Below are 26,275 nucleotides of genomic sequence, written 5' to 3'. Positions count from 1 at the left end.
CCACTGATCTACAGCGCTAACTTTAGCCGGATCCATTTGTATCTTCCCAGGGGCTACAATGAAGCCCAGGGAAGACACAGTGTCGGCATGAAATTCACTCTTTTCGGCCTTGACATAAAGTTTGTTCTCCAGCAGGCGCTGGAGGACCTGGCGGACATGACAGACATGGGTTTCACCATCAGGAGAGAAGATCAAAATGTCATCAATGTACACGAAAACAAAATGACCCAGAAAGTCTCTTAACACATCATTGACCATGCTTTGAAAGACAGCGGGAGCATTCGTCAGTCCAAACGGCATCACTAAATACTCATAATGACCATGAGGGGTATTAAACCCTGTCTTCCATTCATCCCCCTCCCTAATTCGTACCAGATGATAGGCATTACGCAAGTCAAGACCACATTTTTATTGACAATGTTACAAGCAGTTTGACACACTCGGGACCAGTTCAAAACCCTCCCCGTACTCCACTCAATACTTGGGTTGTGTTTCAGTAACCAAGGGAACCCTAAAATGAGGGGATGCTGGCTGGAACTGAATACATGAAAGTCCATAATTTAAGTGTGTTCCCCAATCGAGACCTCCAGCGGCTCAGTCTTGTGTGTCACCCTGAAAATAGAGCTCCCATCGAGAGCACTAGCCTCCAAGGGCTGAGGCAGTCGATTGGTTTTAAGCTGAAGTCTCATAACTAAGCCCCAGTCCATGAGGCTTTCGTCGGCCCCAGAGTCAATAAACCCCCCAAGAGACAGCGAGATGTCCTGGTGCTTGAGTTCAACCTCTGTGAGAGCACGGAGAGGGGATTTGGACGAAGAGAGCCGGCTCACCAGGACCCTCTCCTTTACTGGTGAGCCTTCCCTTTTAACGGACACCCAGAAAGAACATGGCCCGATTTCCCACAGTAGAAGCACCTTCCTTCCTGTAGCCGCCGTCGACGCTCCTCTGGTGACAGCTTGGCCCTGCCCAGCTGCATGGGTTCCTCCTCCTTCTCAGAGGAGGGCTGCTCACACTGACCTGCAGGCGTAGATTGGTGGGGTCTCCGCCAGCCGAATCTGGGAGTGACAGTCTGGTTTGAATGGCGGAGGGTAGGTGCCATTTTGGAGCTTTTTTTGCGCTCCTGCAGCCGATGATCGGTTCTAATAGCTAGGGAGATTAGGGAGTCAAGATCGTCAGGCAGGTCAAGGGGAATTAAAAGATCTTGGATGTGGCCAGATAGCCCCTTGAGGAAAGTGTCAAACAACGCTGAGGCATTCCAGCCACTGTCTGAGGCAAGAGTACAGAACCAAATGGCATAGTCACTGACAGAGTCCATACCTTGCTTGATGTGACACAGCTCTCTCGCCTTATCTCTGTCCAATGAGATGGGATTAAATGTCCTCCTGAGGGCCTCCACAAAGGCTCCCCGGGACTGGCAGACCGGTGAGTTGCGAGACCACTCAACGGTAGCCCACGCCTTAGCCTTCCCAGTGAGGTGAGAGATCATGAACCCCACCTTGGCTCATTCAGTTGGATATGCTGAGGGCAAGAGTTCGAAATGCAGTTCGCAATCCACAATAAATAATCGACAATCTCCAGACTCACCAGAAAATTTTTCTGGCGGGGCAAGTCGTGGAGCCAGAGCAGGTATCTCCGAAGCCGGTGGTGTTGGAGCGGCGGCGGGCAGGGGATCCACTTCCGCATTCGTGGAGGAAGCTCCGCGGAGTAGCATGGAGAAGGCATGTTAAACCTGGTCGGAGAGCTGGTTCATCTGAGAGGTCAGGGCTGCCTTAAACTCCTCCTGACCGGCCGTGATGGTTTTCATGCCCTGCTCTATAGAAGACATGTGGTCCTCCTGCTGATTAAGACGAGCTCCCTGGGAGCGAATAGCCGCCGCTAACTGATCAGAGTTGGCTGGGTTCATGCTGGCCAGTTCGTTCTGTCACAACTGAACAGTGTTGAACCCAAAAGCACAACTCGAACGGGTAGATCAAAACTAATGTCTTTATTTTACAAAGTAACAAATGATAATCACCCAATAGGGGAAAAAGGCAAGGAAACAAAGTATCAAAAAAGAACACAAAATCACTCTTACGAGGAAACTCAAAATCACTCGGTCGAGGAGAAAACAACAAACTCAAAACAAGGCAAGGCAATAATAAGAATGATCAAAGTACAAAAGAACACAAACAACCTGACATGGAGATGAGTAACGCGAAGTAAGCGCTGTTTCATTTGACATAAGACAAGACGAACTGGCACGGAACAGGGGGAGGCGCAGACTATATATACACAACAGGTAAGGGGAAACAGGTGGAAACAATTAGGGCGGGGAAGACAATCACAAAGGCAGGAAACCAGACAAAGGCAGGAAGTAAAGTGGGACAAAGAACATAAGGACAATGATTTCAAAATAAAACAGGAAACCACGAGACAACATAGACACGAGACAAAGGCATAACTTAACATAATTTCACAAGGTATGACAGTGCCCTCCTGCCTCAAACGCTCCACCATCATCCCAGTGCCCAAGAAGCCCACTATCACTGGACTTAATGACTACAGACCCGTCGCCCTGACGTCTGTGGTCATGAAAACATTTGAGAGACTGGCGTTGAACCACCTGAGGGACATAGCTGGCCCCCTGCTGGACCCCCTGCAGTTTGCCTACCGGGCAAACAGGTCGGCGGATGATGCAGTCAACATGGGACTGCAACACATCCTGCACCACCTTGACTCCCCAGGGACATATGCAAGGATCCCGTTCATGGACTTCAGTTCAGCGTTCAACACCATCATCCCTGAACTCCTCCATCAGAAGCTCTCCCAGCTCACAGTGCCCGCCTCCACCTGTCAGTGGATCACCAGCTTCCTGACAGAGAGGCAGCAGCAGGTAAGGCTTGGGAGAATCACATCCAAGACCTGTGATCCATCAGCACTGGTGCCCCCCAGGGGTGTGTCCTCTCCCCACTGCTCTTCTCCCTCTATGCTAATGACTGCACCTCAAGTGATCCATCTGTGAAAAGTTCGCAGACGACACCACTGTCATTGGACTGATCCAGGACAGCGACAAGTCTGCTTACAGACAGGAGGTGAAACAGCTGGTCCTGTGGTGTGGTCAGAACCACCTGGAGCTGAACCTGCTCAAAACAGTGGAGATGACAGTGGACTTCAGGAGAAACCCCCCCACTTCCCTCCCCCTCACCATCATGAACAATACAGTGTCCACCATGGAATCCTTCAGGTTTCTGGGTACCACCATCTCCCGGGACCTGAAGTGGACCCTCCACATTGACTGTTTAAGAAAGAAGGCTCAGCAGAGGTTATACTTCCTACGTCAGCTCAGGAAGTTTAACCTGCCTAAGGAGCTGCTGATCATTTTTTACAGCGCCATCATCCAGTCTGTCCTCTGCACTTCCATCACCGTCTGGTTTGGATCAGCCACCAAACGGGATAAGACTGGACTGCAACGGACAATCCGGCTGCAGAGAGGATTATCGGCACCGACCTGCCCTCCATACGAGACCTATACCAGGTCAGAGTTAGGAACCGTGCTAAAAAAATCTCTGCAGACCCCTCACATCCTGGTCACAAACTGTTTAAACTCCTCCCCTCCGCCAGGCGCTTCAGAACATTGCTCGCCAAAACCAGCCGATACAAGGACAGTTTCTTTCCCCAGGCTGTGGCTCTGATGAATATGTGACTGTTTTCCCCCACTACCTCCTTCAGCATCTTTCGTTTGCACAACATTTTTCCACTACCTCATTTCACCATCTCTTTTTTTATGTTTGCACTATAACCTGCACTATTTTTCTCAATAGTCTGAATATATATTTATAATAGTCTGAATATATATGTATAATAGTCTGAATATATATTTATATACATGTAAATAGTTATATAGTTATCTTCTGGAAAAAAAAATTGCACTACCCACATTCAGACTGTCCCATTGCACCATCAGTAACTGAAAAAAAAAAAAAAAAAAAAAAATTGTTGTTCCATCGGTTGTGCGTTGTTGTTGTACCGCATGAGAGCAAGAAAAAACGGAGTCAAATTCCTTGTTTGTATGTACAAACTTGTATGTACAAACTTGGCCAATAAATCTGATTCTGATTCTGATTCTGATAATGTCTGTTGACTTCAGTGAAAAATGAAGTGTAGAAAATATCCGGTGTGAGTTGTTCAAAGTCCATTTTTATCACAACAATATACAGAAGATCCTCAGAACTAATATTTGTACTAATCAATTAAAAAAACATGTAATATATTATTGTTGTTTTTCATGTTGTTATTATTGTTATCAGTAGTAGTGATATTACATTGTGTGTATGTGACTTTGCTTCTGACCATTTTCCAAAGTTTCCATTAAATCCATCTGTAATTTGAGATCAAATAGTTGTTGTTCAGTTGAATATGTGTTTAGTTGTGGATTTCCTGAGCTGATCTGCAGGATAGAGACCAGGACCAAGCAAGACATTTTTCCTGGATCAGGACTGAACATTTGAAGTTTGATCCATTTCAGTGGTGAATCAAAGTCAGTTTTTAGTCCAACATGTCTGATTTGATCTTTATCTTCTAATTCCAGACTTGACTGAGCTCAGCAGCATGTTATGAATCTGTGTTGACATGAATAGTTATTTGAATGTTGTGGTGACATTTGGATGATGTGTGTAGAAGGCTGACATTATGATGATCCACAATAAGAGAAGGACAAAGTCCCTCTACTCATGTTAGTGAAAGCTCATTGATTAGGACATATCTGATTGGATTAGAAATGATTTTTATCCACATGATTTATTCTTTATTCAGATTGAGTTCCTGCAGTTTGTCAGAGATCAGCTGTGCTTCTCTGGTCTCAGCTCTGAAATCCAACCCCTCCCATCTGACAGACCTGGACCTGAGTGACAACAAGCTGCAGGATTCAGGAGTGAAGCTGCTGTGTGGTTTTCTGGAGAGTCCACACTGTAGACTGGAGACTCTGAGGTCAGTTCACTGTCTGTTACTGTTGTAGATCTTAGATCTTTAATCCACAACTGAACCTGGTTTATGTTCATCCAGAACTTGAATCCATTCATCTTGAATGAATGAATGAATAGATTGAGACTCACGCCTTAACGACTGCGCTAGAATAAATAGAATAAAGTGAATAATAGAAAAAATAGTCAAAGTAAAGTTTGAAAAATGATCATAAAAATGCTAAAAGGGAAAATCTGATGGAGCAAAGCCATAAATCCAGTGAAACAAACAAACAAACAAAAAACAATACATTTGTAAATAAATTTAAAAAAGAGTAATAAAACAGACCAAACTGTGTGGATAAATAGACAAATAAATGATCAAGTAAACTTCAATAAAAAGCCTGATTAAAGAGGTAGGTCTTGAGTTTGCTTCTAAACGTATCAGAGTTCTTTGCTGCCTTCAGGTGTTCAGGGAGGCTGTTCCAGAGACTTGGCCCACAGTAATAAAAGGAGGCTTCTCCATAAGCTTTTGTTCTGACTTTAGGTTTAATTAAAAGGCCACTACCAGAAGACCAGATGGTTCTAGAGGGCTCATAGGTTAAAAGCAAATCTGATAAATAGGTTGGACCAAGACTATTAAGAGCTTTATAAACCAATACAGGAATCTTAAAATCAGTTCTGAAGCAGACAGGAAGCCAGTGCAGAGACTTTAAAATCAGTGTAATTTGTGCTCTCTGTCCGGTCTTTGTCAGTACACGTGCTGCTGAATTTTGAAGCAGCTGTAGCTGAGATATGTTCTTCTTAGGGAGACCAGAAAGCAGAGCATTGCAGTAAACAGTTCTGCAGGTGACAAGATTCTGCAGCAATGTCTCTGCATTGGCTTGAGAGAGAAATGGTTGCACTCTGGCAATGTTCTTCAGATGATAAAAAGCAGTTTGAATTACATTTTTAATGTGAGGCTTAAAACTAAGATCTGAGTTGAAGATGACTCCTTGGTTTTTCACTGAGTTTGAAGTTTTGGAGTTTCTCTCTCTCAGCTTCAGCACCAATGACCAATATTTCAGCTTTTTCCTCGCTGGGCTGTAGAAATTTTTCTGACATCCATAACTTGATATCTAAAATACAGTTAAAAAGAGCCTGGATTGGCCCTGGGTCATCAGGAGACACAGCAGTGTGACTTTAGTGGACTCTAAATCTTCACATTCAAAGGTGTTAGACTGCCAGCCTTCATAAAGGCAGGATTAATTAGATGATCCATGGTTGAGAAGAGGATTTTGGGGTTGTTCCTGTTGTCAGTTATCAATTACAAAAAGTAAAACAGATCAGATAAGCCTGCATCCACAAGAAGAAATATGTCATGAAGAAATATTAGCAGACAGGCTGTGGGTAATACATAGATCTAAATGTGGCCTTTGTTATGGGCAGGCCGTGAAACATGTTGAATAAAATTCATACAGTAAAGCAAATTTGAAAATTAAAAAGCAGCTGACCAAAATCTTTTGACCTAATTTAAACAGATTGTAATACCACCAGAGTCCGAAGTGTAGAAAATGTCCAGTGTGAGTTGTTCAAAGTCCATTTTTATATCTGATTGGATTAGAAATGATTTTTATCCATATGATTTATTCTTTATTCAGATTTTCCTGCAGTATTTCAGAGATCAGCTGTGCTTCTCTGGCCTCAGCTCTGAAGTCCAACCCTTCCCATCTGAGACACCTGGACCTGAGTGTCAACAAGCTGCAGGATTCAGGAGGGAAGCTGCTGTGTGGTTTTCTGGAGAGTCCACACTGTAGACTGGAGACTCTGAGGTCAGTTCACTGGCTGTTACTGTTGTAGATCTTAGATCTTTAATCCACAACTGAACCTGATTTATCTTCACCCAGAACTTGAATCCATTCATCTTGAATGAATGAATGAATGAATGAGATTTGAAATAGTTGTTGTTCCATATTGTGGTTAACCAGGTTCTAGAGGGCTCATAGGTTAAAAGCAAATCTGATAAATAGGTTGCACCAAGATTATTAAGAGCTTCATAAACCAATAAACAGATTTTTAAAAACATGAGTCTAAAACCTGAGGAATAAAAAGTGTTTTAAAACTGGATAAAAAAATTGATTAGTCACAGAACTCCTTCCAAAGACTCAAAACCAACAGTTCTTCTCAGTTCTCATTTCTCAGAGATCAGTTGTCATGAATAATGTCTGTTGACTTCAGTGAAACCTTCAGAATTCACACACTAACACAAACTAATGTTTTCTAAATGAAGTGTAGAAAATGTCCAGTGTGAGTTGTTCAAAGTCCATTTTTATCACAACAATATACAGAAGATCCTCAGAACTAATATTTGTACTAATTAATTAAAAAAACATGTAATATATTATTGTTGTTTTTACTGTTATTATTATTATCAGTAGTAGTGATATTACATTGTGTGTATGTGACTTTGCTTCTGACCATTTTCCAAAGTTTTCCATTAAATCCATCTGTAATTTGGGATCAAATAGTTGTTGTTCAGTTGAATATGTGTTTAGTTGTGGATTTCCTGAGCTGATCTGCAGGATAGAGACCAGGACCAAGCAAGACATTTTTCCTGGATCAGGACTGAACATTTGAAGTTTGATCCATTTCAGTGGTGAATCAAAGTCAGTTTTTAGTCCAACATGTCTGATTTGATCTTTATCTTCTAATCACAGGCTTGACTGAGCTCAGCAGCATGTTATGAATCTGTGTTGACATGAATAGTTGCATGAATGTTGTGGTGACATTTGGATGATGTGTGTAGAAGACTGACATTATGATGATCCACAATAAGAGAAGGACAAAGTCCCTCTACTCATGTTAGTGAAAGCTCATTGATTAGGACATATCTGATTGGATTAGAAATGATTTTTATCCACATGATTTATTCCTTATTCAGATTGAGTTGCTGCAGTTTGTCAGAGATCAGCTGTGCTTCTCTGGCCTCAGCTCTGAAGTCCAACCCCTCCCATCTGAGACACCTGGACCTGAGGGACAACAAGCTGCAGGATTCAGGAGTGAAGCTGCTGTGTGGGTTTCTGGAGAGTCCACACTGTAGACTGGAGACTCTGAGGTCAGTTCACTGTCTGTTACTGTTGTAGATCTTAGATCTTTAATCCACAACGGAACCTGGTTTATCTTCATCCAGAACTTGAATCCATTCATCTTGAATGAATGAATGAATGAGATTTGAAATAGTTGTTCCATATTGTGACTTTTTCTTATCTCAGACTAAGAATTATTCCTTCAGTTTCACTTTATTTCAGTCAGCTCAATCAATCAGGTTTAATTTTCATAGCACTTTTCATACAAATGCATTGTAGCAATGTGTAGATAAACAGAAAAATAAACAAATAAACTTCAGTTAAAAGCCAGAATAAAGAGGTAGGTCTTGAGTTTGCTTCTAAAAGTATCAGAGTTCTCTGCTGCCCTCAGGTCTTCAGGAAGGCTGTTCCAGAGACTTGGACCATAGTAATAAAAGGAGGCTTCTGCATAAGTTTTTGTTCTGACTTTAGGTTTAATTAAAAGGCCACTACCAGAAGACCAGAGGGTTCCAGAGGGCTCATAGGTTAAAAGCAAATCTGATAAATAGGTTGCACCAAGATTATTAAGAGCTTCATAAACCAATAAACAGATTTTTAAAAACATGTCTAAAACCTGAGGAATAAAAAGTGGTTTAAAACTAGATAGAAATATTGATTAGTCGCATAACTCCTTCCAAAGACTCAAAACCACCAGATCCAGTTGTTATGAATAATGTCTGTTGACTTCAATGAAACCTTCAGAACTCACACACTTGTATTTGTGTTTTAATTTAAGATTCAAGAGTCTTTATTGTCATTATGTGAGCATAACGAAATTTTTCAGACAATCTCGGCTTAAAGGCACATATATAAATAACACAAATACTTAAAAAAGAACACTTATGAAAATATAAACACAAAGTAAGTAAATTAAGTAAAGTAATAAAGTGCAGCTTAGTGCGGTCCAGTGTATGGAGTGCTGTCAGTGTTGATTGTCTTCTGTGTGGTTGTCACCAGGGATGTGTGTGTGTGTGTGTGTGTGTGTGCGTGTGTCTGTCTGTCTGTGTGTGAGTGTGTGTGTGAGAAGGTGGGTGTATGTGGCTGGAGGGGGGAGGGTGCCTGTGTGAGGGTTCTGTAGGGGGGTTGAGTGTTTCACTGCGGGGGGGCTATTGTTTTAACAGCTCTGGGGAAGAAGCTGTCCCTGAGTCTGTTTGTGCTTGTTTTAATGTTCCTGTACCGCTTTCCTGATGGAAGCGGTACAAACAGTGAGTTGCCTGGGTGGGTGGGATCGGTCGCAATGCTTCTGGCCCTTTTCTGGACTCGGGCAGTGTACACTGAGTCCAGATCTGGTAGACGACAGCCTACAATCCCCTGTGCTGTCCTCACCACCCGGGCTAAGTCTTTCCTGTCCTGTGCTGTGCAGCTGCCATACCACACTGTCACACTGAGACACAGGATGCTTTCAATCATGGCCCTGTAAAAGTTTGTGAGCAGCTGAGAAGAGAGTCCAGTCCTCTTCAACCTCCTGAGAAAGAAGAGCCGTTGTTGGGCCTTTTTCACCAGGTGTGAAGTGTTCACAGACCAGGAGAGGTCAGAGGAAATGTGGATGCCCAGGAACTTTATGCTGTCCACACGCTCCACCGCCTCCCCATGTATGCAGAGAGGAGCGTGTTCAGTCTTCCTGGACCTCCTATAGTCCACTATGACCTCCTTGGTCTTGCTGATGTTCAGATTCTGGACCTCTTCTCTGTAGTGGGTCTCATCATTGTTGGATATGAGACCCACCACGGTGGTGCCGTCCACAAACTTCACAACTTCACAACCATGTTCATGTGTGAAGAGTGTGAAGAGGGCAGGGCTGAGCACACAACCTTGCGGCGTGCCAGTGTTGAGGATCAGTGGGGCAGATGTAGACTCTCCTATCCTCACCACCTGGGGCCTGTTGGTGAGGAAGTCACTGATCCAGGAGCAGAATGGTGTTGACAAACCCAGGTTGTGGAGCTTCACGGCCAGCATGTCCGGGGGAACAGTGTTAAAGGCTGAGCTGAAGTCCACAAATAGCATCCTAACATAGGTGTTAGGATGCTGCAGGTGAGTCAGGGCCGTGTGAAGTGCTAATGAGACAGCATCCTCCATAGAACGGTTCTCCCTGTAGGCAAACTGGAGGCTGTCCAGGCCAGCAGGGATGGTGTCCTTGATGTACTTTAGGAGGATCCTCAGCAGACAACCTCCAGTTGTCACAGTCAGCAGACTAATGTTTTCTAAATGAAGTGTAGAAAATGTCCAGTGTGAGTTGTTCAAAGTCCATTTTTATCACAACAATATACAGGACATCCTCAGAACTAATATTTGTACAAATCAATTGAAAAACATGTATTATTATTATTGGATCAAGGATCAAGGAACTTTATTGTCATACCAGGACATTTGCATGTTATGGTACGAAATTGGTACTCAGGTCCCAGTTTTAAGCCATAAACATTAGAGAAATATAAACAGAGAATATAAACATTGTGAAATTTAACAACTAGCAATTAAATAAGATAAAAATAGATAAGGTAAGGAGGCCAAAGTTAGCATGTGCAAAAAAAAATACAAATAAATACAAATACAAATACGAATATTGTTGTTGTTGTTGTTATTATCAGTAGTAGTGTTAAATTGTGTGTATGTGACTTTGCTGCTGAGCATTTTCCAAAGTTTTCCATTAAATCCATCTGTAATTTGGGATCAAATAGTTGTTGTTCAGTTGAATATGTGTTTAGTTGTGGATTTCCTGAGCTGATCTGCAGGATAGAGACCAGGACCAAGCAAGACATTTTTCCTGGATCAGGACTGAACATTTGAAGTTTGATCCATTTCAGTGGTGAATCAAAGTCAGTTTTTAGTCCAACATGTCTGATTTGATCTTTATCTTCTAATTCCAGACTTGACTGAGGTCAGCAGCATGTTATGAATCTGTGTTGACATGAATAGTTGTTTGAATGTTGTGGTGACATTTGGATGATGTGTGTAGAAGGCTGACATTATGATGATCCACAATAAGAGAAGGACAAAGTCCCTCTACTCATGTTAGTGAAAGCTCATTGATTAGGACATATCTGATTGGATTAGAAATGATTTTTATCCACATGATTTATTCTTTATTCAGATTGAGTTCCTGCAGTTTGATAGAGATCAGCTGTGCTTCTCTGGCCTCAGCTCTGAAGTCCAACCCCTCCCATCTGAGACACCTGGACCTGAGCTACAACTACAAGCTGCAGGATTCAGGAGTGAAGCTGCTGTGTGGTTTTCTGGAGAGTCCACACTGTAGACTGGAGACTCTGAGGTCAGTTCACTGGCTGTTACTGTTGTAGATCTTAGATCTTTAATCCACAACTGAACCTGATTTATCTTCACCCAGAACTTGAATCCATTCATCTTGAATGAATGAATGAGATTTGAAATAGTTGTTGTTCCATATTGTGACTTTTTTTTAAATCTCAGACTAAGAATTATTCCTTCAGTTTCACTTAATTTGTGTGACCCAACTCAGTAAAAATTTAAAAAAGTTTTAAAAAATTTAAAAAAGTTTAAAACAAGGGTAGAGTCCTTACTGTGGGGAGATTCTATCACAACCTGCTTATACTCACACCATGTGCTCACCTGGTGCTGCTCCCACTAGAAGACACTTCAAACACTGCAAGTCTACAAACACTGCATTGCACAGGAGAAAATTCAAGACACGAGCATGTGACCGCCACCATTTATATTACCACACAGCATGCAGAGTGTGTACCCTGTAAACTACTCCTCACAGACTGGACCTCTACCTAAAAATAAAAACAATTAGAATAAGTTGGTTCAGATAAAATGAACAAGAAAGGACTTATATGGACAGATAATTAAAAACTCAATAATGAGTTCACAGGAACTAATGTCAGTGCAGCAGAATCATTACATCAGTCCCTGTAAAAACAACATGTGATGTAAATAAAGGCAGCCAATAAAAGACCCCCTCAGGCAAAGCAGCAGTCTGGATCTGGGCCTGAGAGAGGTGACAACAACTATTAAAAATGTGTATTAATACTTCAGGGGATACAGCCCCACGACACTGCCTTTAAATAAGTTTCATACTTGAGGACAAGTGGTCATGTGGACATGTCTGTTCCTGGCTGGTGGTTTTTTTACCCCATAAAATGCAGCTTCAGTGTCAAAGTAATATTTTGCGTATTAAGGGGGGATACAAGCGGCCCCTCCTAATTTGAGCTGATCCCTGTTTCTACTGAAATGTGATTGGCTGAGCTGCTCAGTTAGTCATCAAACTGTCAAAAGAAAACAAGAAAGAAGAGCGGGGTTAATTAAGAAAGAAGCCACACACACACACACACACACAGTAGTTTTAATTTTTAAATAAACATAGTGTTTGAGTATGCATGGTATGTGTGAGCATATGTAGCTTCTATAGTACACTCTTGACTGTATATCATGTATATCAGGGGTTTTCAAAGTGTGGGATAGTGAGCCTCCCCTGAGAGAACTCAAAAGCATGCCGCCGCCCCCCCTTTTAACATCTGTATGTTTTCAACACATTTTTTAGACACATTTTAACACCTGTATGTTTTTAACACATTTTTAAAACACATTTTAACAACTGTAGTATCTTTAGCAGCAGGGAGGAGCAATGTCTCACCAATGTTGTGGGCTTTCCCCGCCTTCGCAATGCGTAATGCTACACGGTACGATGCTTCGGTTGCCTTGGTAGTCACAGTGCCAAACGCCTCTATGACTTTCTTCTGTGACCGCAATTCATTAAGTTTCCGATCAAAAAACTCCTGCGGCTTGGTCGTTAAACTTTGGTGCTTGGTTTCAACATGACGCCGGAGTTTACATGGTCGCATACTGTCGTTAGCTAGCACCTCTTTGCAGATAACACACTGTGGCAGCGGAGCATCGTCAGGACCAAAACACGAAAAGCCAAACTTTAAATATTCAGGGACATACTTCCTCCGTTTTCTGCTCGCCCCAGACTTTGTGCCCTCTCTCACTTTCACTTGAGATACTAAAAATCGATCCATTTTGCCCCTCGATGTTTACACTCTTTTTCTGTCTTGTCAGGTTTATGTTTTCTCTCGCTGCGCCTCCCCTGAATCCCTCTGGCGCCCCCCAGGGGAGGCGCGCCTCACACTTTGAAAACCGCTGATGTATATCATTAGATTGTTTTTATATTGCAAATAAAGTATTCATGTTAAAATCACAGTTCCACTTGCGTCTGTTGTGCGATCAGATAAAAGGCTTCTCCAAATCAAGCTCCCAGGCTGAATTTCAGCCCCAGCCTGCCCCCGATCACAGGACTGCACAGATCTGTGGAATTGGAAAATACCTCTATTAACAAAACAAATAAGCTTTTCCCTTTGTCTCTCTCTCCAAATCAAACTTTCCCTCACCTGCACACACCAAAGCATTGCTCACAGGAGGCCTCAGACAAAGAGGAAGTGCTGCACCCTCACCTGGGCTTTTAAAGACGGGCATATCTATTCCTACGCATTAGTGGGTGGAGTTACAAACCTAAACCAGCCAGGCCTCTAAGCCTAACTCAACCCTCACATTTAATTACAAAAACCTATTCAGCTACAAAGTTCATAAAGCAGAAGGTCATGTAAAAACTTCAACAATGAAGAGGATTTTATTCGATTTTATTCTGGAGCAGAGGATCAGATCAATGGAAAAAATGGAATCATCATTCCTACGGGATCTCAAATGGGAAAAAAAGTGTTTAGCAACAGATATTTTTTTTCTAGATGAGTTGAATCATTTTTCTGTTGGAGGTTTTCCATGTGTTCACTCTGGTTTTAAAACAAACAGGAGAGTTTATCACTAAATAACAACATAATAAATATTCTAGTTTCATTCTGTCAAGTTAATCTGACAGAATTCCTGACACTGTTGATGCTTTTACTCTTATTGCATCACTGCAGCTCAGAATAACATGAGGAGACTGTCAGGCACGGGGGAGAAGTGACGAGGACACAGGCGCAGAGTCAGAGTGTGGGGAATCAAAGAACTGTTTAATTAGTCCAGGTTCGTTACACAGGAAATCAGTCCAAAGAAGCAAAGGTATCAAAGGGGAAAAGCTAGCTCAAAATCCAGAAATCCAGGCAGGGGTCATACACTAACAATAGGAACACACTAGAACACGAATGGGTAAAGAACGCTGGAAAGCTTGGTCAACAACACACAAGACAATCTGGCGACGAGTGCAGGGAAGACGGGGACTAAATACATCAGGGGGAGGTGAGACAATTACAAACAGGTGAAACACATTAGGAGAGGAAGGGTAATCAGGAAGTGGGATGAGCACACAGGGAGGGGAAGGTCGAGACACCTGAAACGAGAGGGAGAACAGTGAACAACCGGAAACTAAGATAATGTCAGAATAAAACAGGAAACCCTAAATAAACATTACAAAATAAGAGCACCCTGGCTCCCCAGGGTGAACCCTGACAGAGACTTTGTGATAAGAATTGTTGATTAAAACTAAACCCTCTGATGCCTGTTAAAAAACTGTCCATACACTTAAAGATTTCATATGATCTTTTCTCCTTCCTGCTTTGGAAGATGAAAGAGTTAATTCACTGTTACATTTTAACATGTGAGGGTCTGTTGGGAACGTCTGGCTGAGCCCTCTGTCAGAGGGGTCTTCAACTCCCACCTCTGGAAGAGTTTCAACCAGTTACTGAGGGAGGCTGGGGACATTGAGTCTGAGTGGACCATGTTCTCTGCCTCTATTGTTGATGCGGCCGTCCGGAGCTGTGGTCATAAGGTCTCTGGTGCCTGTTGTGGCGGTAATCCCAGAACCCGGTGGTGGACATCGGAAGTAAGGGATGCCATCAAGCTGAAGAAGGAGTCCTATCGGGCCTGGTTGGCTTGTGGGGCTCCCAAGGCAGCTGACCGACAGGCCAAGAGTGCTGCAGCTCGGGCGGTTGTAGAGGCAAAAACTCGGATCTGGGAGAGGTTCGGTGAGGCCATGGAGGAGAACTATCGGTCGGCCTCAAGGAGATTCTGGCAAACCGTCCGGCGCCTCAGGAGAGGGAAGCAGTACTCTACCAACACTATTTATAGTGGAGGCGGAGAGCTGTTGACCTTGACTGGGGACATTATTGGATGGTGGAAAGAATACTTTGAGGATCTCCTCAATCCCGCTGTTACGATTTCCGTTGAGGAAACAGGGGATGGGGGTTCAGGGGTGGACTCATCCATCACCCAAGCTGAAGTCACTGAGGTGGTCAAAAACCTCCTTGGTGGCAAGGCACCGGGGGTGGATGAGGTCCGTCCCGAGTACCTCAAGTCTCTGGATGTTGCAGGGCTGTCTTGGCTGACACGCCTCTGTAACATTGCGTGGCAGTCAGGGACAGTACTCCTGGAGTGGCAGATAGGGATGGTGGTCCCTCTTTTCAAGAAGAGGGACCAGAGAGTGTGCTCCAACTATAGGGGGATCACACTTCTCAGCCTCCCTGGGAAAGTCTATGCCAGGGTGCTGGAGAGGAGAATTCGGCCAATAGTCGAACGTCGGATCCAGGAGGAACAATGCGGTTTTCGTCCTGGTCGTGGAACACTGGACTAGCTCTATACTCTCTATAGGGTGCTCGAGGGTTCATGGGAGTTCGCCCAACCAGTCTACATGTGTTTTGTGGATCTGGAGAAAGCGTTCGACCGTGTACCTTGGAGGGTGCTCTGGGAGTATGGAGTCCGGGGCCCTCTGCTAAGGGCTGTCAGGTCTCTGTACGACCGGAGCAGGACCTCGGTTCGCATTGCTGGCAGTAAGTCAGACCTGTTTCCAGTGCATGTTGGACTCCGGCAGGGCTGCCCTTTGTCACCGGTTCTGTTCATAATTTTTATGGACAGGATTTCTAGGCGCAGCCAGGGGCCGGAGGGAGTCCGGTTTGGGGACCACAGGATTTCATCCCTGCTTTTTGCGGATGATGTTGTCCTGTTGGCTCCGTCAAACCAAGACCTTCAGCATGTACTGGGGCGGTTTGCAGCCGAGTGTGAAGCAGCTGGGATGAGAATCAGCACCTCCAAGTCCGAGGCCATGGTTCTCAACCAGAAAAGGGTGGCTTGCCCTCTCCGGGTTGGGAGGAGAGTTCCTTCCTCAAGTGGAGGAGTTTAAGTATCTTGGGGTCTTGTTCACGAGTAGGGGAAGGACGGAGCGTGAGATTGACAGGCGGATCGGTGCAGCTTCCGCAGTAATGCGGTCGATGTACCGGTCCTTCGTGGTGAAGAAGGAGCTGAGCCGAAAGGCAAAGCTCTCAATTTACCAGTCAATCTACGTTCCTACTCTCACATATGGACATGAGCTTTGGGTCATGACCGAAAGGACAAGATCTCGGATACAAGCGGCCGAGATGAGTTTCCTCCGCAGGGTGGCTGGGCGCACCCTTAGAGATAGGGTGAGGAGCTCGGTCATCCGGGAGGAGCTTGGAGTGCGGCCGCTGCTCCTCCACATCGAGAGGGGCCAGTAGAGGTGGCTCGGGCATCTATTCAGGATGCCCCTTGGATGCCTCCCTAGGGAGGTGTTCCGGGCATGTCTCGCCGGGAGGAGGCCCCGGGGAAGATCTAGGACACGCTGGAGGGACTGTGTCTCTCGGCTGGCCTGGGAACGCCTCGGGGTTCCCCCGGAAATGCTGGAGGAAGTGGCAAGGGAGAGGGAAGTCTGGGCATCCCTGCTTAGACTGCTGCCCCCGCGACCCGGCCCCGGATAAGCGGCAGATATTGATGATGATGATGATTTTTAACATGCATCACACTCTCATAATAATTTGTTGCTAAGTAAGAAACTTTAAAATAATTATTGTACTTATTATATCCTTGGTCTGATATGATCAATTGTAAATTATTTCTAGCTTTTCTTTTCTATTTGGGTCGTGTGATCACCAAGGAAGACATTTTCCTGGATCAGGACTGAACATATGAAGTTTGATCCATTTCAGTGGTGAATCAAAGTCAGTTTTTAGTCCAACATGTCTGATTTGATCTTTATCTTCTAATTCCAGACTTGACTGAGCTCAGCAGCATGTTATGAATCTGTGTTGACATGAATAGTTGTATGAATGTTGTGGTGACATGTGGATGATGTGTGTAGAAGGCTGACATTATGATGATCCACAATAAGAGAAGGACAAAGTCCCTCTACTCATGTTAGTGAAAGCTCATTGATTAGGACATATCTGATTGGATTAGAAATGATTTTTATCCATATGATTTATTCCTTATTCAGATTGAGTTGCTGCAGTTTGTCAGAGATCAGCTGTGCTTCTCTGGCCTCAGCTCTGAAGTCCAACCCCTCCCATCTGAGACACCTGGACCTGAGGGACAACAAGCTGCAGGATTCAGGAGTGAAGCTGCTGTGTGGTTTTCTGGAGAGTCCACACTGTAGACTGGAGACTCTGAGGTCAGTTCACTGTCTTTCTTTAATCCACAATTCATCTTGAATGAATGAAGGAGATTTCAAACAGTTCTTGTTCCATATTGTGACTTATCTCAGACTAAGAATTATTCCTTCAGTTTCACTTTATTTCAATCAGTTCAATCAATCAGATGTTATTTTTATAGCACTTTTCATACAAATACATTGTAACACAAAGTGCTGTACACAGTTTTAGTCCCTCAACCCCACACAGGCACACACCCAAAATCCATCAATAACCACAGTTAAGTAAAGTTTCCAATAAAAACAGGAACTGAGGAAACACTATCATAAATCTCAAGGCTTTGCAATGAGAAAACACTGGAGGCAGGATAAATAATCAAAATAGCAAAATAATATAAAAAACATAAATAACATGAACAATCAAAATGATAATAGAATGGTTTGAAAATGATCAGAAAAATGTTAAAAGAGAAAGTTTGACAGAGTAAATACCGAAATCTCAGGAAACAAACAAACAAACAAACAATAAATAAAAGAGTAATAAAACAGACTAAAATGTGTGGATAAACAGACAAATAAATAAACAAATAAACTTCAATAAAAAGCCAGATTAAAGAGGTAGGTCTTGAGTTTGCTTCTAAAAGTATCAGAGTTCTCTGCTGCCCTCAGGTCTTCAGGGAGGCTGTTCCAGAGACGTGGACCATATTAATAAAAGGAAATTTCTCCATAGTTTTTGTTCTGACTTTAGGTTTAATTAAAAGAAGACCAGAGGGTTCTAGAAGGCTCATAGGTTAAAAGCAAATCTGATAAATAGGTTGGACCAAGACCATTAAGAGCTTTATAAACCAATAAAGGAATCTTAAAATCAGTTCTGAAGCAGACAGGAAGCCAGTGCAGAGACTTTAAAATCAGTGTAATTTGTGCTCTCTGTCTGGCCTTTGTCAGTACACGTGCTGCTGAATTTTGAAGCAGCTGTAGCTGAGATATGTTCTTCTTAGGGAGACCAGAAAGCAGAGTGTTGCAGTAATCAATTCTGCAGGTGAGAAGAGCCTGCAGCAATGTCTCTGCATTGGCTTGAGAGAGAAATGGTTGCACTCTGGCAATGTTCTTCAGATGATAAAAAGCAGTTTTAATTACATTTTTAATGTGAAGCTCAAAACTAAGATCTGAGTCAAAGATGACTCCTTGGTTTTTCACTTATTTACAGGCGTTTAGTGCCAGAGTTTGTTTGTCCTGATTGAGTTGTAGAAAGTTTTCTGCCATCCATAACTTGATATCTAAAATACAGTTAAATAGAGTCTCGATTGGGCCTGGGTCATCAGGAGACACAGCAATGTAAAGCTGTGTATCATCAGCATAGCTATGGAAGCTGATGCAGTGCCTCCTGATGACATTTCCAATTGGCAGCATGTAAAGGTTAAAAAGTGTAGGACAGCGATTTTCAAAGTGTGAGGCGCGCCTCCCCTGGGGGGCGCCAGAGGGATTCAGGGGAGGCGCGGCAAGAAAAAAAATAAACCTGAAAAGACAGAAAAAGAGTGAAAACATCGAGCGGCAAAATGGATCGATTTTTAGTATCTCAAGAGTATCTTTAGTATCATCAAGTGAAAGTGAGAGAGGGCACAGAGTGAAAACAGAGGAAGTATGACCCTGATTATTTAAAGTTTGGCTTTTCGTGTATCGGTCTTGACGATGCTCCGCTGCCACAGTGTTATCTGTGCTAGCTAACGACAGTATGCGACCATGTAAACTCCGGCGTCATATTGAAACCAAGCACCAAAGTTTAACGACCAAGCCGCAGGAGTTTTTTGATCGGAAACTTAATGAATTGCAGTCACAGAAGAAAGTTATCGAGGTGTTTGACAGTGTGACTACAAAGGCAACCGAAGCATCGTACCGCGTAGCGTTAGGCATTGCGAAGGCGGGGAAAGCCCACAACATTGGTGAGACATTGCTCCTCCCTGCTGCTAAAGATGTGTTCAGCACTAATGGGCGAAGCTGCTACAGGTTTTAAAATGTGTTTTAAAAAATATGTTAAAAACATACAGATGTTAAAAGGGGGTTCTCTCAGGGGAGGCTCACTATCCCACCTAAAAACCTAAAATTGAGTGTTTGGAGTTATCCTAGCTTATCAATCAACATTAAGTTTTCTGTGGTTAATTTCTGAATTCTTGCACACCTATAACGCTTTAGTTAAACATCTGTTGTGCACGGGTCCCTCTGGATTTAACACTACACTAAATCTAATCGCTCTATCTCTGGTCCGCTAGCTTAGCTGTTAGCAATGGCTTCTCTCTCTCCCGCTGCTGCTCGTTTTGTGAGATGTTTAGTTACTCCTCTGCCTCCTTTAGCGATAATGGTATGTGTAATATATGTAGCATTTTTATAGCATTGGAGGCAAGGCTGAAGGAAGTAGAGGCTTGGCTCCACACTGAGTTAAGTACTGACGGAATTGCTTCTTTTTTAGCTACAGCACCATCACATAATGATCTGATAGAAGAGGATTCTGTGGGAGGACTGTTAAACGTTCTCATGAATCTTAGAGAGAAAGGGAAGGTTAGATATAGAGTTTAGAGTTTACAGGATTTTACAGTGCTTATTGGGGTTAGGGAGGTGATCAATTTTGTCTCTGATAGTCAGAATGTTATTATTAAAGAAGCCCATGAAATCGTTACTGCTGAGAGCTATAGGAATACATGGATCAATAGAGCTATGAATCTCTGTCAACCTGGCTACAGTGCTGAAGAGAAATCTGGGGCTTTATTGTCTTCTATTAATGAAGAGTAGTAGGCTGCTCTAGCATTACAGAGGGACTTCCTGTGTGCTTTAAGTTTATCTTACTAGGCCAAACAGGATTCTTCCAATTTGGTGGAGCACCAAATCCTTTCAAGTTTTCATGTTTGCTTTAATTTGTGAGCTTGTGAGCTAAACCACGGAGCAAACCTCTTAGAGGAGCGATAAAGTCAAGTGTCATTGTCGACATTATGGTCAGTTTGAGAGGGACTGAAGTCAGCGCAGGAGTCTTTTGTTATATTAGGCATGACACTGAGTTAAGTACTGATGGAATCATTTCCTTAAATTTAGCTACAGCTCCATCAGATAGACATCTAGTAAAGATATTTTTGTCTAATGGTGTGTAGTCCAATAATACAGATTCAAATGCAACTAAACAGTGATCTGATAGAAGAGAATTCTGTGGGAAGATTGTTAAATGTTCAATCTCAATGTCATATGACAGAACAAGGTCGAGGGTGTGGTTAAGACAATGAGTGGGTTTATTTACACTTTGAGAGAAACCAATTGAGTCTAATCATGAGATAAACCCCATGGAGAGAGTGGAAAACATCAGGTTCCTCGGGGTGCAGATCTCACAGAACCTGTGATTGAAGAACAACACCTCAGCTATAACAACTTAGCTGTCCACTTGGTACTCCAGCTGCAGTATGGCGGACAGAAAAGCCTTACAGAGAATAGTCAGGGGGGAAGATAAGATTATTGGTGTTTCTGTAGGGGTTTTAGTGTGTTTTTTGTTTTTCTTTTTCTTCGTACTTAGTATATATTATTACAGTTTTTATTTCTTGTGTTTGACCTTCACTCTCCTGATCCCAGGAAACGCTATCTCATTTTGTCTGCACTGAAGTTGTATGTACAGCAAAGGGACAATAAAGCCTGATCTGATTAGATTAGATTTGATAAAGGCTATCATTGTTAACATCAATATCGAAATCACCTACAATAATAACTTCATCTGTACTGAGAACTAACTAAACTTGATAAAAACTCAGAGAATTCAGACAGGACCTCAGAGTTCGGCCCTGTAGGGTCATACACCATAACAAATTGAACTGGCTGTAATGTTTTCCAGGTTGGATGAGAAAAACTAAGAACAAGGCTTTCAAATGAGTTAGAATTGATCAACTCTAACGTGTATGGCAAATGCAGTCAAAGATGATGGAGACAGCCTGAGTATAAGAATGTTCTGACTATAAAATCATGATTCAAATTTCACTAAACATAAAAACTGGTAAATTGCTGCATTTATATAGAACTTTTACCCACAGCTCTGTACATGCAGAATGTGTGAAAACTTGTACAAAGGATGGTTTTGGGCACAGCTTAGTTCTAAATTAACAATCCTAGACTTCACTTTCACTAAGGACAGATACATTGAAAAAAAACTTCCACACCCAGTTTTCAAATGCAGGTCTGTTAGTTTGCTGTGAGCTGCAGAGCAAACTGAGAGTTTTGTTCCTTTGATTGTCCTTTCAACACAATTGTTATTTGACCTTTTCTTCATTGTTTCCTCTTCAGACTGAGCAGCTGTAACCTCTCAGAGAGAAGCTGTGAAGCTCTGTCCTCAGTTCTCAGCTCCCAGTCCTCTAGTCTGAGAGAACTGGACCTGAGTAACAATGACCTGCAGGATTCAGGGGTGAAGCTGCTGTCTGCTGGACTGAAGAGTCCACACTGTACCTTGGAGACTCTCAGGTCAGGATCCATCAATCTGTTTAGCTGATGATTTACTCATATCAGATTCACATCAGTGGATAAACAGCCAATTTGTGTAGGACTGTTCAAAGTAAATTCTACTAAAGTTCAGCAGAACTTTCTAGACTCAGACAATTATTCATCATTTTCTCTTGTTTTTGCTTCAGTTGTTGATTTTTTAATCCTACAGATGATGTTTAAGGAATTTGCCTTAGATTTATTGAACCTGGACCAAAATGGACCAGAACCAAAAACAAAAATAAAAATATGAACAACAAAGAAAAGAAAACAGACGAGCAGGTGTTGACAGAGTGTTCCTGTGTGATGTTGTGTGTGTGTGCAGGCTGTCAGGATGTCTGATCACAGAGGAAGGCTGTGCTTCTCTGGCCTCAGCGCTGAGCTCCAACCCTTCCCATCTGAGAGAGCTGGACCTGAGCTACAATCATCCAGGAGACTCAGGAGTGAAGCTGCTGTCTGCTGGACTGAAGGATCCACACTGGAGACTGGACACCGTCAGGTATGGAGAGGCCTGCAGCTGGTTGAACTGCTCCTGAACCAACAGAACCACTTTGAACACTCAGAGTACTTTCACCACCACCACCCCAAAGACTTTAGATACCTGTTCAGTGCTGACACACTAATAATAACATCCCAACAATAATAAGACCATCTATGCTGCTCAGAGACATTCCTCTGCCAGTGTCTCAAACCAAGGAGGAAATGAAATCAGGTCTCTGATCATGTCTCTGTCTTCTAAAATATCCATGATCAATAATAAGCTGAACCTCTCTGAGATCCTGATCTTGTCACTCTGAGATCTTTTGTTGTGTCTGACATCAAAAGTCATATCAAATGGAGAAGACAAATGATGAAATCTTTCCTCCATGTCACCTCCCTGCTCCGTATAATTCCAAGATAAGGACTCCAGGTCCTTTGTCTCTTTGCTGAATGAACAGAATAATCAAACCATCTGTGTATGAGAGCCATGTAATGTCCATGTTTGCATGCTGAAAGAGAATGTGCTGGTCTGACCCCCCTCCTCCTTTCAGGGTGGAGCCTGGTGGAGTCCGATGGTTGAGACCAGGTGTGAGGAAGTGTAAGTGTGGTTTTCATTTGATTCCTGAAAACAAAGCAGCTCACATTCAACCATCTTCAAAGTGTCAATCAATGATCAGGTGATAGATCAATAACTGCAGCTGTGTTGTGTCTTCTTCTCTCCATCAGATTTCTACGAACTCACCATCGACACAAACACAATAAACAGAGAGATCAAACTGTCTGACAACAACAGGAAGGTGACACATGTCAGGAAGGATCAGGCATACCCTGATCATCCAGGCAGATTTCATCAGTGTCCTCAGCTGCTGTGTAGTAATGGTCTGATTGGTCGCTGTTACTGGGAGGTCGAGTGGAGAGGAGGAGTTGATATATCAGTGAGTTACAGAGGAATCAGAAGGAAAGGAGTCAGAGAAAACTCTGTGTTTGGAAGGAACGATCAGTCCTGGAGTCTTAGCTGCTCTGATGATGGTTACTCTGTTTGGCACAATAACAGAATAACACCTGTCTCCTCCTCCTCCTCTGTATCATCTCCCTCTGTCTCTGACAGAGTAGCAGTGTATGTGGACTGTCCTGCTGGCTCTCTGTCCTTCTACAGAGTCTCCTCTGACTCACTGATCCACCTCTACACCTTCAACACCATATTCACTGAACCTCTGTATCCTGGGTTTGGGTTCTGGTGGTTTGGTTCCTCAGTGTCTCTGTGTAGAGTGTAGCAGAGAGAGTCTCCTCCTGTTAGAGAAACTCTCTCACTGTTGAACAGATAGTTCAGTCTGTACATGTCTGTCTCTTTCACTCACACACACCTTTTCAGATTCATGTATTAAAGCAGTTTATTTGTTAAACTCTTCTAAACGATTCCTTGTAAACTTCTTCCTCTTCCAGTCCTTTAAAGATGGAAGCTACGATTATTACAGGAGAAAAATGTTGCTGACTTTTACTTTTTTAAGATTCTAATCATGATCTTGTCCTTTCACATTAAAAGTATTATTTTGAACAGCAGTGTTTTGTCTTTCTCTGAATCTTGAGACAACTGAGCTGATTCAGTTCAAACTAAAATGCTGCCACAGTTTATCTGAATGATCTGAGAAAAAACAAAGATAGAAACTTGTCAAAATGTGTTTCAGAGGTTCGCAGAGTTAGAAAGCTCCTGACTACTCTGAAGAGTTTGAGCCTCGATTTTATGAATTTTAAAAGTCAACTTTAAAAAAAAGTCTCAGAAAAGATGAGAGTGAAAACCAGCTGTTGACTAAAACAAGAAGCTGTGAAGTTTACTTGAAAAATTAGTTTTTTGGCTTCATCTGTCATTTTTACAGTGTATACCTGGTGTTCACCCTGTTTTTCATGTTTTACAGTGAATCCTCTGGCTGCTGATAATACTTGTGTACTTTTACTGCTGATGTTGTCATTCGTCATTTTCATTTTCACACTGCATTACATATTTCTGACAGTCCTTTCCCTTGTGATGTTTTCCACGTTGTCACAAACTCTCTGATTATTTGTCCACTGGTCAGACATCAGTATTTATAGCAGTGTAATAATATGTGTTCACAGAGAGTCATTATCGGGGGGGCTGGAGTCGCAAATAGCAATAGGGAATTACAGTAGTCCAGCCTAGAAGTAACAAAAGCATGGAGTGATTTTTCAGCATCACTCTGCCACAGAATGTTCCTGATCTTACTGATATTGCGCAGGTGAAAGAAGGCGGTCCTAGAGACTTGTTTTATATGTGAGTTAAAGGACAAATCCTGATCAAAAATAACTCCAAGGTTCCTCACAGTTGTACTGGAGGCTAAATGAATGCCATCCAGAGTAACTATATGATTAGATAAACTGTTTCTGAGGTGTTTGGGACCAAACAAAATAACCTCAGTTTTGTCTGAATTCAGAAGAAGAAAGTTACAGGTCATCCAGGCCTTTATGTCTTTAAGACATGCCTGAAGTATGGCTAACTGCTCTGTTTCGTCTGGCTTCATAGATAGATATAGCTGGGTATCATCCGCATAGCAATGGAAATTAATTCCATGATTACTGATAATATTGCCTAGGGGAAGCATGTATAAGGTGAACAATATCAGTCCAAGCACAGAACCCTGTGGAACTCCATGACCTACTCTGGTATATATGGAGGGATCATCATTAACATGAACAAACTGGTATCTATCTGATAGATATGATTTAAACCAGCCTAGTGCTGTTCCTTTAATCCCAATAACATGTTCCAATCTTTCCAATAGGATATTATGATCAATGGTGTCAAATGCAGCACTAAGATCTAGTAAGACAAGTATAGAGACGAGTCCATTGTCTGATGCTATGAGAAGGTCGTTGGTAACTTTCACCAGTGCTGTTTCTGTGCTATGATGAACTCTAAATCCTGACTGAAAAACTTCAAACAAACCGTTCCTATGTAGATGGTCACACAACTGAGTTGCAACAGCCTTTTCAAGAATTTTAGAATTAAAGGGGAGATTGGATATAGGTCTATGATTTGCCAAAATGTCAGAGAGAGAGAAGGTTTTATAAGTAAAGGTTTGATAACTGCAACCTTAAAAGCCTGTGGAACATATCCTGTTACCAAAGAGAGATTTATCTGATCTATTATGTGAGTGCCAATCAAAGGCAACACATCTTTAAGAAGTCTGGTCGGGGTAGGATCCAAAAGACATGTTGATGATTTAGATTTAGAAACTATTGAAGTCAATTCAGCGAGATCTATGGGAGAGAAATAGTCCAACGACAAATCAGGACAGACATTTCTAAAGATGCTGTTCTCGACATACCTACATCATTAACAGTTGTAGGCAGGATAAGATGGATTCTGTCTCTAATGTCTACTATTTTGTTGCTAAAGAAGCTCATAAAGTCATTACTAGTGAGAGCTAGAGGGATGCATGGTTCAACAGAGCTATGGCTCTTTGTCAGCCTGGCTACAGTGCTGAAAAGAAACCGAGGGTTGTTCTTGTTTTCCTCTATTAATGATGAGTAATAGGCAGTTCTTGCCTTACGAAGGGCTTTTTTATACATTATAAAGCTGTCTTTCCAGCCTAGGCGGAATTCCTCTAAATTAGTGGATAACCACTTCCTTTCCAGCTTTTGTGATATCTGCTTTAAAGTACGTATTTGTGAATCATACCATGGAGCTAGCTTCTGGTTAATGACCTTCTTTTTCAAAGGGGCAACAGAGTCAAGGGTTAAGCGTAATGAAGCAGCAGTACTATCAACTAGAAAGTCTATATCTGCTAGAGTAACGTTTAGGCCATTGCCCTCTGTAAAACTGGCACATGGCATAATAAAGATAATAAAGATGGAATAGCTTCCTTATATTTGATAACAGCATTATCAGACAG

General features: G+C 42.5%; 1 protein-coding gene across 1 annotated transcript in view; it reads left to right on the top strand.

Moving 5' to 3' along the window:
- The window catches only part of LOC121195753 (NACHT, LRR and PYD domains-containing protein 12-like), a 180,173-nt gene extending 156,532 nt beyond the window's left edge, over window positions 1–23,641 (top strand). Inside the window, exons 7-10 of the mRNA XM_041059412.1 lie at window positions 21,696–21,869; window positions 22,213–22,386; window positions 22,919–22,965; window positions 23,094–23,641. Coding sequence (XP_040915346.1) covers window positions 21,696–21,869; window positions 22,213–22,386; window positions 22,919–22,965; window positions 23,094–23,641 — 943 coding nt within the window. The remainder of the gene's footprint in view (window positions 1–21,695; window positions 21,870–22,212; window positions 22,387–22,918; window positions 22,966–23,093) is intronic.
- Window positions 23,642–26,275: the final 2,634 nt, after the last annotated feature.

Source organism: Toxotes jaculatrix, chromosome 16, assembly GCF_017976425.1.
Source record: "Toxotes jaculatrix isolate fToxJac2 chromosome 16, fToxJac2.pri, whole genome shotgun sequence".
Taxonomy (NCBI): Eukaryota; Metazoa; Chordata; class Actinopteri; family Toxotidae; genus Toxotes; species Toxotes jaculatrix.
Note: the sequence above shows the minus strand (reverse complement) of the source record. Positions and strands in the feature narration are given on the sequence as shown.